Source organism: Xiphophorus hellerii, chromosome 10, assembly GCF_003331165.1.
Source record: "Xiphophorus hellerii strain 12219 chromosome 10, Xiphophorus_hellerii-4.1, whole genome shotgun sequence".
NCBI classification, from domain to species: domain Eukaryota; kingdom Metazoa; phylum Chordata; class Actinopteri; order Cyprinodontiformes; family Poeciliidae; genus Xiphophorus; species Xiphophorus hellerii.
The window spans coordinates 17,413,173-17,426,725 of NC_045681.1; the positions used below are offsets into that span (position 1 = coordinate 17,413,173).

General features: G+C 41.0%; 1 protein-coding gene across 2 annotated transcripts; it reads left to right on the forward strand.

The window, feature by feature from the left end:
- The first annotated feature begins 1,760 nt into the window (after positions 1–1,760).
- On the forward strand, positions 1,761–13,218 carry LOC116726636 (SUN domain-containing protein 2-like). Of its 2 annotated transcripts, XM_032573441.1 has the most exons (18): positions 1,761–1,923; positions 3,013–3,368; positions 3,451–3,477; positions 3,619–3,807; positions 6,294–6,357; positions 6,691–6,725; positions 6,992–7,167; positions 7,682–7,966; positions 8,891–8,983; positions 9,059–9,120; positions 9,452–9,596; positions 9,682–9,954; positions 10,773–10,857; positions 11,012–11,127; positions 11,259–11,426; positions 11,526–11,618; positions 12,300–12,465; positions 12,543–13,218. In XM_032573441.1, the coding sequence occupies exons 1-17, from the start codon at positions 1,853–1,855 to the stop codon at positions 12,414–12,416; spliced, it is 2,355 nt and encodes a 784-aa protein (XP_032429332.1). In that variant the 5' UTR covers positions 1,761–1,852; the 3' UTR covers positions 12,417–12,465; positions 12,543–13,218. The 2 variants fall into 2 exon arrangements, with proteins under 2 accessions (XP_032429332.1, XP_032429331.1); XM_032573440.1 differs by having other exon boundaries at positions 12,300–13,216.
- Positions 13,219–13,553: the final 335 nt, after the last annotated feature.

The window sequence follows — 13,553 nt, forward strand, 5'->3', positions numbered from 1 at the left end:
ACTGATGTAATGGTTTACGAAGTGTTAAATCTCATAAAGATAACGTCTTCTTTAGTGTAAAAACGTGTATAATAGTAACATTAAATGCTAATATTTTGCACTGACTAAATATTCTTAAGATTTAAATATTTAATAAACGCTATAGATGTGACTTGCCCGCCTGGGTTTTTTCAATTGATGTGAGCTATCTTCAGGTTTATAGACGATCTTCGGGTATCCCCGGAGCTGATACTGTATTCTGGCACACGGGGGCGATGATAAGACTCGTAGTTATAAAAACAGCAGCTTTTACGGTGCCGAATCGATGATTAACTGAGTTAAATTCACTGTCATCTCATGTTTTCAGGTGGTTCACCCTGAAAACGGGCTTTAGCAGCATTTTTGACCAGTCCGAGTTCTAACCGCTATTCATTTGTTATGAAAATCTGTTTTCTCCGGTCCGGATTTAGCTAGCAGCCGTTCTGGTCCGCTCAGTTTTCGGTTTTTTTCCGAAAGTTGCGTGGCTCTGCTGAAGGTAAAACTTTTCTGTCGCTTTATTTTAATTTTATTTTGTAAGAACTTTACATGTTTTGTGTTATTTTTCTTTAATGTCTGCCCTCAAAAGCAAAGGGGCTAATATTGTTTAACAGTTTGATTTTCGCGGGGCTACGCCCTCTTCTAGATATGATTGGCTCCTTTCAACATCAGTTTCCCGTTCTCGACGCTGATTGGCTGGAAGAACGTTTTAATTAAATCTCCCTGTGTCGATTTAAGTTACGGGGTGAAAACCCCCATAAATGTCTAAAATAGAACTTATAAGTATTTCAGAGACATATGGATAATAACGATCCAGCCTGATCAATATTTTAAAAGAGGGTCTATTCTTTTCACAGAAAACTTGAAAACTCCGATTTACAACTTGTAATTTAGAGACTCGTGTCAAATAATCAATTTAAATCTTGATTTTAATTTTTTTTATCATCAGCAAAAAACATATTAAGGTAAAAAAAAATCTCTGGAAACAAAAATCCTTTTAATAATCATATAAACAGGGACTCTATTTTTTCACCTATTTTTATCAGAGCAATTAATGTTGTTGAATCTTTGGCTCCAGGATTTTAACAGTTATTTCTAATGTGAGAGTTAAAACATACAATGAGGCTTTTTTTGTTTTGTTTAGAGAACAAAACAAAAATTCTAAAAAGTATTTTTAAAAATTAATTTTCTTAAATTCTGTAAACCTTTTTAATGTTAATTTTTATCCTAAGATTCAAGATTATTTTTCCATTCATTTAGACAAGATTCAAGAGTAATTATTTTATTTGCATCATGTGTTTGTAGATTTTACTTGAATGCTTTTCCTTTAACTTTTATGTAAGTTTACCTTCTCATCCCTCATTTTTCTTCTTCTTTGCATTTTTTGGTAACTTTATTGATTTGTTGGGTTTGGCATTGAAGACAAATAAATGAGCACAATTCAGGTTTAACAAATATCTCTGCTGATTTTTATTGTTCTTTTAACTTGTCACTCAATGTTTGCCATTTTACTAGCTGCCCAGTTTTCAGCTCCTGACTCAGTGCTCTATATTTTTCTTGTTTTAACCCAGGCTCATCTTTTGAAGTTTTCTTAATTGATGGTTCTCCTGAAGGTCTTTTAAAGTTTCTCTTTGGGCTTCAGCAGCTTTTTCACTCAGGCTTTCCCTGTTGGACTCCTTCCACCTGACCTGTGTGTGTTTGTGGGCGGAGTCTAATCAGCTCAATGGCCCCTGACAGGTCCAGGAAGTGTTTGGCAGGTTAAAGACGAAGTTGACCCGCTGCCACACACGCAGAATGTCATTATTCGTCTCTGTGGTTCTGTGATGTGCAAGCTGCAATGTGTATGTGCGTGTCTCTTGTAATGGGGGAGGAAGACGAAGAGCTGCAGAGCTGGGGCTGGACTGACCTGTGTGTATCCTCCACTCATGTGTCGTGTATGTAGGTCAGAGTGTGAGATCAGGTTGCAGGGATTTGTTGTTGTCAGGCCGAGGCTGATCAGTGCTCGAACCCAGGCTCTGATCAGAACTGCTGGGGGTGTTTTTGAAAATACCTCGATCAGATTTTCAGATTAAAGGTGTTTCAGCTGCAGCACAGACATGAGTGTAAACTCTGAGAGTCTGGTGGGAAAGAGAATCAGCTTTTCTGACTGGTAAATTATCTGTAAATATTCACACAGAATCAGCAGGAGTAAACCAAGCCATTAAAAAAAAATTAATACATTTTATTCCTTCACACACAAACACACATGACAGGATAACTTTATAGTTAATACTTTAAAATCTTTTAAAATGAATTACAGAATATATGCATTTGATATAAATGAAGGTGTTTGAAATTATGATTATTTTCTTATTTCTTCTTTTTAATCAATTATTTAAAATTCATTAGTGATTTTTATGTTTTTGAAGTAAAAAGTGTTTTAGTTCAGTTAAGATGATAACTGGTGGGTAATGTAGACATTGAAATGTATCGTGATGTTTTCTGGTACATTTGTGATAATGAAAATTGCGATTTAAAAAAAAAATCTATTTATTACTTCTTTTTACAGGGTAACTGTATGGCTGCGACTGCATGGCACCACAAACATAAGAACTGTCTTTTAAAATTATTCCCATTTGAAATGAGTTTCTCTAGGGCGTCACTGACGACTTACACTTGGGACAAAATGCGATTTATCTCATTAAACTGCACAGCAACTGCATTTAATTATCTTTTTGAATTCACTGCTATTGATGCTTTTGTAGAACAAATGGTAAAAACAACAAAAAAAGTAAAAGTAACATTTACAGTAATACTGTCAATTTTTTTCTATTCAACATTAATTGAAATTCATCAAGACGATAAATTGAAATTTGTCATAATAAATGATACGCGATACGATAAATGGCCGCCCCTTCACAGAGCTGCTCCTTCTTTAGCTTGAGTTTCACCGTCCTGATTCCTGTTTCCAGTTGTCAGACCACCTCTCTTGACTCATTCTAAATTTTTCCTCCTCAGTTCCTGCTACTCGTCATCGCCGTCGGACTCCGAGCAGGAGCAGCGGACCCCCTCCTCCCTCATGTCCAGGCGCAGCCTGCGGCTCGACGATGGCCTGCTGGACCGCCGCCCTCCGCCTCGCGGCAGCGCCTCCCTCGTCGTGGGAGGAGCCAGCTGGAGGAGCGACAGGCCCCGTCGCTCCCAGCGGAACTCGGCCTCCTGCTCAGAGTCGCTCCTCGTCGACTCTCCTCAGAATGCCGTCGGCCAGTTCCTCCACAACAGCAGCGTCAACAGCGTGGCGTCGGACGCCTCCCTGATCTCCTCCCTGCTGGACGAGTCCTCCATCCAGGAGAGCACGCTGGTCGAAACCTTCTGGGGTAATCCCGCTGCCTCCTCTTTGACGTCTTCATCAGCATAAATCTGGACCGCGTTTAACTCTCTGCTCCTCCTCCTCCTCAGGTTTGGACCAGGATGCAGATCTTAACGGTAGGTTCCTGCTTGGATCGGAAATGCAAACTTCCTTCATCATTTGAATTTGAGTTGCAAAAACAGACTCATCTCCGCTGAAAAAAAGTTGCTGCTGGCTCATCTGGTATGTCTCTCTCTCTCTCCCTCTCTATCTGTCAGAAAGCACCATCATAGCCAGTGAGAGCAGCACTCTGATTGGTTCAGACAGTGTTTATGCCAAACACTCTGACCAGGCGCTCAGCAGGCTTTGCTGTAAAGACTGCAACTGTCCGAGCGCGCCAAAATCTGACAAGGAAACCAAGACGGAAACCTCCACCATCTACTACAGAGGTCGCAAGAGCAGGGCAGGTGAGAGGGGGCGGGGCTTCCTCTTCATGCAATCTTTGACTTTACTTGAAGTAGTTGTCGCATTCTCATTTAAAATAAATTGGGTAGCGAGTATTTAAAGTTTGTTTATATAGCACCATTCACAGATTCAAAAAAAAAAAAAAAAAAATCAGAAATGCCAATATTAAAACATTTGCACAACAATGTCTTCAGATGGTTTCTAAATAAATCAGACTCGAGTCAAGGTAACAAAGTCAGATCATTCTACAGTTTAGGTGCAGCAGCCCTGTAGTTTTATATCTGGTCCTTGGAACTAAAAGTAGATTTTGATAGAAGGTCCTTTGGCTTGAGCTGGAGTTGCTTTATTTAAACCTCGGAAGTTAAAGTCAGGGTTTACAAATGAATAACTTAACAGTAAAGTTAACAGGTACCAGTTCAACACATGCGTAGGTTTGTGATAGTAACATGTTGTGATGGCAACAACATTATTCAAAAGACAATAACATTGTTTTGAAGCAATTTTCTAGTAATATATTGATAATAACATGATGATGCAAGTTTTCCCTCAGGACAGACCAATAAACTTGGATTTTTGTAAATAACACCAAACACTGAAACTGGAAGATATTTTAAATATCCAAAATAAAACACAACCAAAACCAACAAATAAAACTGAAATTAAAAACCACTTATTGCCAAAACCTTGACTAAAATATATTTATTTATGGTTTGTCTCTGCAAACAAAATTGCCCTTCAAAAAATATTAATCTTCACAATGGAAATTATTTAGCTCTTTTTAACTTATCATGCAGTTAATTAATTGCTTAATGCGACAGGCGTTGGTACAAGTTCCACCAGTTGATCAGGTGGAATTTTCATCCATGTTCTGTTTAAACGCTCTTAGTTTAGAAACTCCTCTATGTTTAAAAGTGGAGACTTTTTTCACAGTGATTTTCCCCTTTTTGACACTGAAGCCTCTGAAGGTTTGGAGTAAATTGTGTTGCTGCAGCGCTTTCATGTTTTGTGTTACTTGGTATGTAAATGGGCTTCCTGCCTTGCCGCTGTGAGGAAGGCTGAACTGAAGCCTCCGCAGGACTCCCGCTTCATCTTTTTCGACTCGGCTCTTCCAGATGTGCTGCAGCTGTGGCTGACCTCCTCCCTGCCGTTTGTCAGGAGAGGCGCAGCCCGCTGCGCGTCTGCGCTGCATCTCGCCTGGCAGGCGTTCCAGCCCTTCTCACGTTCACAGCCCAACAGGCGTGGAGGTAAAGAATGTCTGAAGATGCTGGGTCTCGCAGGTCTACGCCTCCTCTTCCTCACCCATTCTGGTGTTTAGCTGGTGGAGGGGGGTGGAAACACTCAGCTTACTCTAAAACCCAACAAATCACTCGGCTCAGGCATTCACTTTGGCTGTTTCCCCGGTGAAATGCAAATCGTGGCTACACCTGCAGCCACTCCTGACCTCAGAAGACGCGCACGTCGTTGACGTCTCTGAGGTCTCTGTTCCCTGTGCTGCAGCTCGGTCCAGGGACAGCGGAGTCATGGCTCTGAAGGAAGCCAAACTGGAGGAGCTTCATCCCGTCGGATCGCTGTGTGAGTCAAACGGGTCCGAGCAGCTGTGGGATTGCACGCATTCAAAAGGTTTTCTATTAAACTCTGCAGGGTGTCACGCAGTCAGAACAAGAGGTCTTCAGGAATCAACTGTTCTGGAAGCTAAATGCTACAGAGTAGTTTTAATGGAGAGAAAAACCTATCTATTCAACAGGTGACGACTGTAAGGAGAAGCAGCGCTCCCAGCTGGACATCTCCTCTTCATCTTCCTCCTCCTCTTGGTCTACCGATCTGTTGGAGTTCATGTGCGGCGCTGCAGTTTTCACAGGTTCACTCAGTAAAACTGGCAGCAGGAGCTGCAGACGACATTCAGAGCAGCTGCTCAAACAGGAACTCGATTTCTGATGTATTAATTTACGGAAATGTTTCAGTTTAAGCAGCTGCAGCTGACACGGCCAGAGTACTTCTATAAAATAATCTCTGTGATTATTGCTCTGATTCAGTTTGACTAACATTTGCCTCTGCAGCGGCAGCTCTGTGGCTTCTTACCCAGCTGGTTTTCTCTGCTTTACTGAGAAGCGGACGCTCTGCAGGTTACAGTCGCCATGCGTGTCGTTTGTTTTCCTAGCTAGATGTCTGTAGGTGGTGTTAGAAGACCCCGACTCTGATCTCCCTTGTAGTGGTCCTGCGGTGTATGTGTGTTTTGAAATAAGATGCACCAGAATCAGACTGTGGATGAGTTTCCACCTCTTAAACATCAGCCACATTTACGCAGTCTGAATCACAGCAAAGAAGATTAAAATCTTTCATAATTGCAGCAATTGAAGAGCTTTTTGTAGGCATTGTGGGGTGGAATTTGTGCATCTTGTTTTAAGTGTTTAGCAGAACTTTATTGACGCTGAATCTCGTCTCATTTAACGCGACCTGCAGCTGATCCTGGATCTGTTTGTGTCCGCAGGCTGCATGTTCAGATGGATCAACGGACAATGGAGTCACATGAGCTCGTCCTCCCGCTTAAGCAAGTAAGATGTTTGTTTGCATCCCACAAACTTGCAGACACCTCCGCATCTAGAGGACTTTAATTAAATCATAAGCGTTTCTTCTTCTACTATGTTGAAGCGAATTCTGAAGATCATAAAACTCAGTGTTAATCCAGTGGTTTTTGTTTGGTGGGCTAATCTTGGGTCCATAATTCCCTGTTAAATAATATAATGTGTGGTGACAAACTGAAAGTTCAGGAAAACGTAAAAAAAAACCAAACAGACCAGCCATTATTTCTTTTTCAGAATTAGAAACAATTTAATTTAAGATAAGACTGAGCTGATTTGAAATGTTTTGTCTTGTTTTCTCCCCAGACTCTTCATCGTACTTCTGCTCCTCCTCCTCTTCAGTAAGTTGCACTTTAAGGAAATCCAGATTCAGCTGCTGCTTAAATAATTGTCCCATTTCTCCTGGAACAGAAAAAGAAATGGAGGGAATTTTAACTAGTTTTACTTAATGCTAACTGATCTCTGAACTTCGTTGATTACCTGATTTGGTGTGAATCAATCACGTCTTTGTTTTCTTAGCGTCACCATTGTTTTTAGGGTAGTTCTTGTTTTCCTTGAACTTGAAGTCTACATAAAATAATAATGCTTCTATGTTTTTTCCCATCAGGTGTGTCGTGGTACTGTCCAGCTAGTATCTACTCGCTCCTTTTGGGGATCAACATTGCAGACATTCCAGGTCTGTCCTCAGTCCACAGCTTCTTACCTCTTCAGAGCCAGTCAGCAGAGGGCGCTCCAGAGGAGTTGGTCCAAAGTCACCCTCCGTCAGCTGAAATGCTGCCACAGGTATGTGCTCAGGAAAGAAAAATAATCCTAATCTTCAATTTAGGAATGCAAACAAGTTATACATTTACTATTAATTATCAGGTAACGGTTTTAAATTAAAATCGGATCCATTTGATTAACTGTTGTCCGCTTAGAGATTGTTGTGTTGTAGTATGGCCTCCATCCAGAAGAGGGTGCCGCCGGTCGTTCTTAATCAGAGTCAGTTCACACAGGAATAAAGATGGCGGGTCATACCAGAATGGGAAAGAGAAACGGTCCAACAGAGTCTGGTGTGAGATACAAAATGCTCTTTATGCAGATTTGTTTTGACATATAAACACTCGAGGAGCAGCGTCAGCTTCGGTCGGTCGGTCCTTTTGCTAAATACTCAAGATTTTAAGAAAATGGACACTTATTGATTAATTGTTAGTTCATCGATAAAATCAGTTAACTTCAGATTAACTCATTAATCCATAACTTGCATCCCTTCACCTTTTAAAGTAGACCTCTGTGGTTCGGTCATATTTTCTACCAGGAGGCTCCAGCTCCGTCTCCAGCTCCACCAGCAGGGATGGATTCTGAGCAGCATGTTCAGATGGAGCAGAGTCTGAGGGCGCTGTGGGAGGAGATGGAGGCTGCAGGGCGACGGGCGGAGGAGAGTCACAAGGAGCTGCTTCAGCTCTACACCGACCTCCGTCAGCAGGCGTCCGGGCCCCAGCGCAGCGAGTACGACATGGAGCTGTGGATGAGGGGGCTGATGGAGCAGCAGCTGTCTCTGCTACGAAGACAACTCAACGTAGAGAGACGGCTGAGGGAGCAGGTTGTTAAACGCCGCCCCCAGTCACCAGCTTAACATTTAAACACTAATTTCTGCTCACTGAAAAGAGTCTTCATATTTTCGAATTATGGCTGGGTGATAAATTGACTTTTATCAATTTAATCAAACTTCTGGTTTTTGAAAATTTAAATTTTTAGAAAATCTGGATTTTTTTTTTCTTTTTTCACCAATGCACTTCATGGGTTTTCATAGTTCCGAGCGATAAAAAAACCACTCCAAAGGCCTCCATCTTGTTTGGCCATCTGGTTTAGAAGCTTCTAATTACTTGGACTTTGAATACAGGTCAACGCTATGATGGTCAGGTTAAGATTTTTTTTCATACTATTACAAGAACACAGTTGTAGTAATACGAGAATAAAGTCACAATATTACCAAATCTACTGGACGTTCTTCCAGTAGATTTGCGTCTTTATTCTGCTAATATTACAACTGTGTTATCGTGACTAAACAAAGATCCTTGTAGCCACACCCTGATACTTCATTAGTACAACTGAACTTTATGACAACTTTATCTCAGTTGTAATTCCTGTTTTAGAAAAGAATATGAGGGCGAAGAAAAAGTTGGTTAAAATCTAATCTAGCATGAGAAAAATGTGAGATTTTTATTTCTAAGCCATATCGCCCAGCTCTGTTTGAAATGCTTTGAAACTGTATCACTTGTGTCTCTGACGACTAAAACCCGAAGAGATTTTAGAAGTTGTTGGGGGGTTTTTTTGTGTTTTTTTTCTTTCTTTCTTTTTTAAGTTTCCATGATTTCTGACAGTGAACACAGTCTTTAGATTTATTAGTCAATAAAACATGAACATTTTACACAGACTAAGACTGAAGCCTTCAGAATGAAGACCTGAAACTGAGTTTTCCTCTCTGTGTGGGTGTTTGTGTGTGTGTGTGTGTGTATGTCCGTAGATGCGACAGCAGGATCTGTTGCTGCTGAAGACCCAGGCATCCCGTTTGGATCAGCTGCAGCTGCAGCTGGAGCAGGTCACAGCCAGGAGTTGGGTAAGACTTAAGATTCGGCTCACACACGGGAACAAATCTGAATCGGTGTAATCTCGGCAATTTGTTGTTATACAGGAGCTGCAAGGAAGAAATGAAGCTGACGCAGCGCCCCCTGCTGCTCTCCCAGACACTTCCAGGTAGCTTTTCGTCCTGCTTAAATGTACATCCTTAAAAGGTCTTAAATACATGCTTCTTAAATAAAGGCCTTAAAATGTCTTAAATTCTAGACGTTAAAATTTGACTATCTTGACTATTTAATCCCGTAAATTCTATGTATTTTTTAAATGTGTTCTTTTCCTTTTTTTCTCTCAAAAAGATACTGAAAAAGTGTGATGTAGTTCTTATATCCATTCATAATGGTTTTAAAAAGTCTTAAGTCTGAAATTTGATTTGGTGAAACCTGCAGAAACCCTGTTTAAACCGTCTGCAACTCATTTCAGACCTAAAATGTAAATTTCCTCTCAACAGCTCCGGCGTGGACAAACCGTCCCAGGATGCTTTGCAGGCAGATGTTTCGCGGTTGGAGGCGGCTCTAGTGGACGTGAAGCGGGACGTGGACGGTCTGTCTGGGTGTCAGGACGGCTGCCAGAAGCTGGACAGAATCCAGCAGACGGTGACGGGATGAAACACTGAGAGCTCACTTTTCACAATAAAAGCCTTTCTGTGAAGCGTTTCTAACTCGAAGCTTTCCCCCACAGATCTCAGAGCAGGTATCGGGTCTGATCCGGGAGGAGGTTCGAGCCCTGGTCTACGGAAACCAGCTGACCCAGGGCGGGGTCTCCGTCCTGCCGGAGTCCCTCCTGCAGTGGCTGTCGCAGCGGTTTGTGGGCGAGGCCGACCTGAAGGAGGCGCTGTCCTCTCTGGAGTCTAGCATCTTGCAGAAACTCAGCCGGTGGCAGCGACGGCACAATAAAGAGGAGACGGTCAAAGAGGATGTACTGGATGTTCCTGGGAACGCTGTAACCAAGGAGGTAAGTGGGAAAGTCTCAATTTTACCCTCACATGTGATGTTGGTACATATTAAGGAAAAGAGAAGGTTCCAACCAGGGCTGAAACAGTTGATTGTGAGGAACAAATTTTTGAAATAATGGTCAATTAATTTAGTAATTGATTAATTGTTAACTCAAAAAAGGCTATTTCATGAAAAAATAACACACTCAGACCTGTAATTTGGTCTTAACTGTACAAAATGTATAAACATTTTACATTTATGGAAATTTTTTTTTTTTATCTGCTAATATGTTCAACCCAGAACACCTGAATTGGCATTGTTTTTCCTTTATCTGGTTCAAATTCTGTTAAAAAAGCCCCCTTTTGCCATCCAATTATTAATTAGTTAATCCAAAATGTAGCAGATTGTGTTGAGTCAAGCAGAAAGAATTGAGCTCCTCACCGTTGATGTGTGTATATATATATATATATATATATATATATATATATATATATTATAGCTGCAGATGTAACCTTTTCTACAAATCTAGCATATATTAAAAAGATTGCTGTGTTATTGCATTTTAGGCAAAGTGTTTATGAATGTGCCTTTTTTCTGACCGATTTAATCATGAGAATAATTGATTACTAAAGTAATCGCTCAAACATTTGATGTTTAATCTATTGACTGTTGTACATCTACAGTACATACATTGACTTTCCACACTGACACTTTTGGATCCCAAAGGGTTTCTATGAATTAAATAGAATAAAGGTACTGAGGTTGTTCTGACTCGCTGATCCCCAGATGTTCTCATACTAACCTCACAGCTCCTAAACTGCTTCTCTGCATTTCCAGGAAGTCCATGTGATGGTGATGGAGGCTCTGAAGCTGTTTTCTCAGGATCGAACCGGCCTGGCCGACTACGCTCTGGAGTCCGGAGGTCGGGAACGAACTCTCATTTACCATTTTGTTCTCACGGTTCAGTTTGTCCATACAGATTTTGGTTCTTTTTGTTGTGCTCTCTATAAACCCAGAGCTAAATCCAGGTATTGGGTTTTTGTAAATCGCCTGACGTGTGTGTGCTCATCCTGCAGGGGGCAGCATCCTCAGCACTCGCTGCTCAGAGACCTATGAGACGAAGGCCGCCCTGCTGAGCTTATTCGGATTTCCTCTCTGGTATTTCTCCCAGTCTCCTCGAACCGTGATCCAGGTAACGCTCCTGTTGAACCAACACACTGCAAAAGATGAAGGTTGATTTCTAAGAAGGAAACGCCAGAGTGAGCAATATCAGACCCGTAATTCAGTTTTTCAAAAAATAATCCCGCCTTCTTCCCCCTGCAGCCTGATGTCCATCCTGGGAACTGCTGGGCCTTCAGAGGATCTACAGGCTTCCTCGTGATCCAGCTGTCCATGAAAATCCTTCCCACGGCCGTCACCATGGAGCACGTCCCCAAATCCCTGGCCCCTAGCGGGACGCTGCGCAGTGCTCCACGAGACTTCAGCGTTTATGTACGAGAGCGCCGGGACTACAGATCTCTCTGAAGAGCTGCATTTGGTCTGAGCTTCATTGTTTTGTTTTTTTTTGCTTGTTTTTTTTTTTATTTTCAGGGTCTAAAAGACGAGGACCAGGACAGAGGGAAACTGCTGGGAAATTACACGTACGACGAAGACGGAGAGGATCTGCAGATGTTCATCATCTCAGTAAGTGGTTGTTCCTCAGATCTTTAGAAACTAGATTGGAATTGAGCTGCAGAGTTTCCTTTAAAGAAACGCTGAGCTCAGAGTTGACATCTCTCCTCCTTTCATCTTTTTTTATTTCTCAGCCTGAATGATTCAGAAGTGAATAATTAAAACCCTTTGTAATGTCAGACAAGTGGGATAACAATATGTAACAACAACATGACGGTTACATGTTTTCCTTTTATATTGTGAATCTCTAACAAAGTGGGCAGAAAGCTTCAAACAAAAAAAAGAAAGATTTATTTCACTACAAGTTTGTTTTTCTTCATCAATAACTGTCTTCACTTAAATAGCGTTTACACTTCCTAAAGAGCAAAAGCACTTTGTAAAGAATACGAACTAAAGCTGTTAGTAAATTGCAAATTATTCAGGATATAAGTTAATAAACTGTCAGAATTTTATGTAGGCATTTTGCTTAAATCATATTTGTCTTTAAAAAGATGTTAAATGTAAATGGACATTGATGGGTTTATGCAGAAAAAAAAGTGATGGAAAACAAATATCCAAATAAACTCTGACAGACCTTCAGAAAGTCTGGCGAACGTTAAAATATTACCGAAAAAAGTTTAGATCACAGGATGGATACCAGGAGAAACATGGCGGCTTTTGACTGTTCTGATTCATTTCTCTGGTCTTTACCAGGCGGAGAACGACGAAGCCTTCCAGATCATCGAGGTGCAGGTTCTGTCTAACTGGGGCCACCCAGAGTACACGTGCATGTACCGCTTCAGAGTGCACGGGTTGCCGAGCGACATCTGAGTCGACGAGGCGGAGAAGCTCTGCTCGCTTTTTAACCGTCTGCGCAGTGGTTGGTTCTTACGTTTCCCATGGAAACGCTCTCTGTCCCGGTGATCCAATGAATCTGTTCATAGTTTCTCTATCCAGGTTCTGCTTCCAGGTCGTCGCTGCTGGTTGTCACATGTTTTATGCATTTATCAGGTGTGATGTCATTCAGCTGTTGCGTCAGCGTGAAACCTTCTCTCTGCGTCGCGGTGCGGATAAACGGTCTGAAGAGGAGGGAAGGTTTTAAAGCAGAAACTGAAACAACATCCCGCTTCAGCAGACAATGCAATATAAAAAATAGTTTTACGTTTTCAAACTGTAAAAATGTGAAACCTGAACACTTGAAGGGAAAGAAAAAGTAAAAAACTATTTCCAACTATTTGTCTCCAGTTTGAAAGCTTATTCCTCATTTGCACTGGAACTTTTTTATGTATACATTTGATATATGTAAATAATTTTGTACAAGACTTTAAACTGAATTGTTGAATAATAAAGATCTGACATTTTAAAAGCTTTCTCTTGTTGCATTAATGTAATGAAGTGTCAAGCAGACGGCAGGATGCAAGCAGATCAGACATCACAGTAGTTTATTAAAGTGAGTTCTATGTAAATATAAAAAATGTACTTTGAGTGAAATTAATTTGTAAAATGATGGCGTGATGACTTCCTTAAGGTAGAGTGTCAGAATAAGAGTTTTTAAAGAGACAGAGGCCAAATTTCAAGGTGTTCAGTTATGAAGTCAAATTTCTTTTAAGTCATATTTGATAGGTATAGCATTTTATAACAACTGAAGGTAACATACTTGATTGTGCTATAAACTATGTAATACTGTCTGACCAAAAACACTAACCTCTTAAAAACCGATCTCTTAGAAATCCATGATGCCATGTGTGTTGGGGAACAGGGTTCTTTTGGTTAAATGGCTGTTTCAATTATTACACATAAATTATATGAATGGTTACTGATCAGAATTAATGTCATGACGTTGGTTCTCTTCTTCTTCAAGCTTTCTGCCTCAAGACCGGTTCGTCGACTTCTTCCTTGTTCTTTGTGGACCTCCACTTTGTCTTCCGCTCCATTTGATGGCATTAATGGTGTCGCCACACCTAATTG

Excerpts from the sequence above, each read along its gene's own strand:
- LOC116726636 (XM_032573441.1), top strand. The coding sequence starts at position 1,853 with ATGTGTATGTGCGTGTCTCTTGTAATGGGGGAGGAAGACGAAGAGCTG. Across the intron at positions 3,808-6,293 it reads AGGTCGCAAGAGCAGGGCAG|GCTGCATGTTCAGATGGATC; the intron begins GTGAGAGGGGGC and ends TTGTGTCCGCAG. Across the intron at positions 9,955-10,772 it reads GGAACGCTGTAACCAAGGAG|GAAGTCCATGTGATGGTGAT; the intron begins GTAAGTGGGAAA and ends CTGCATTTCCAG.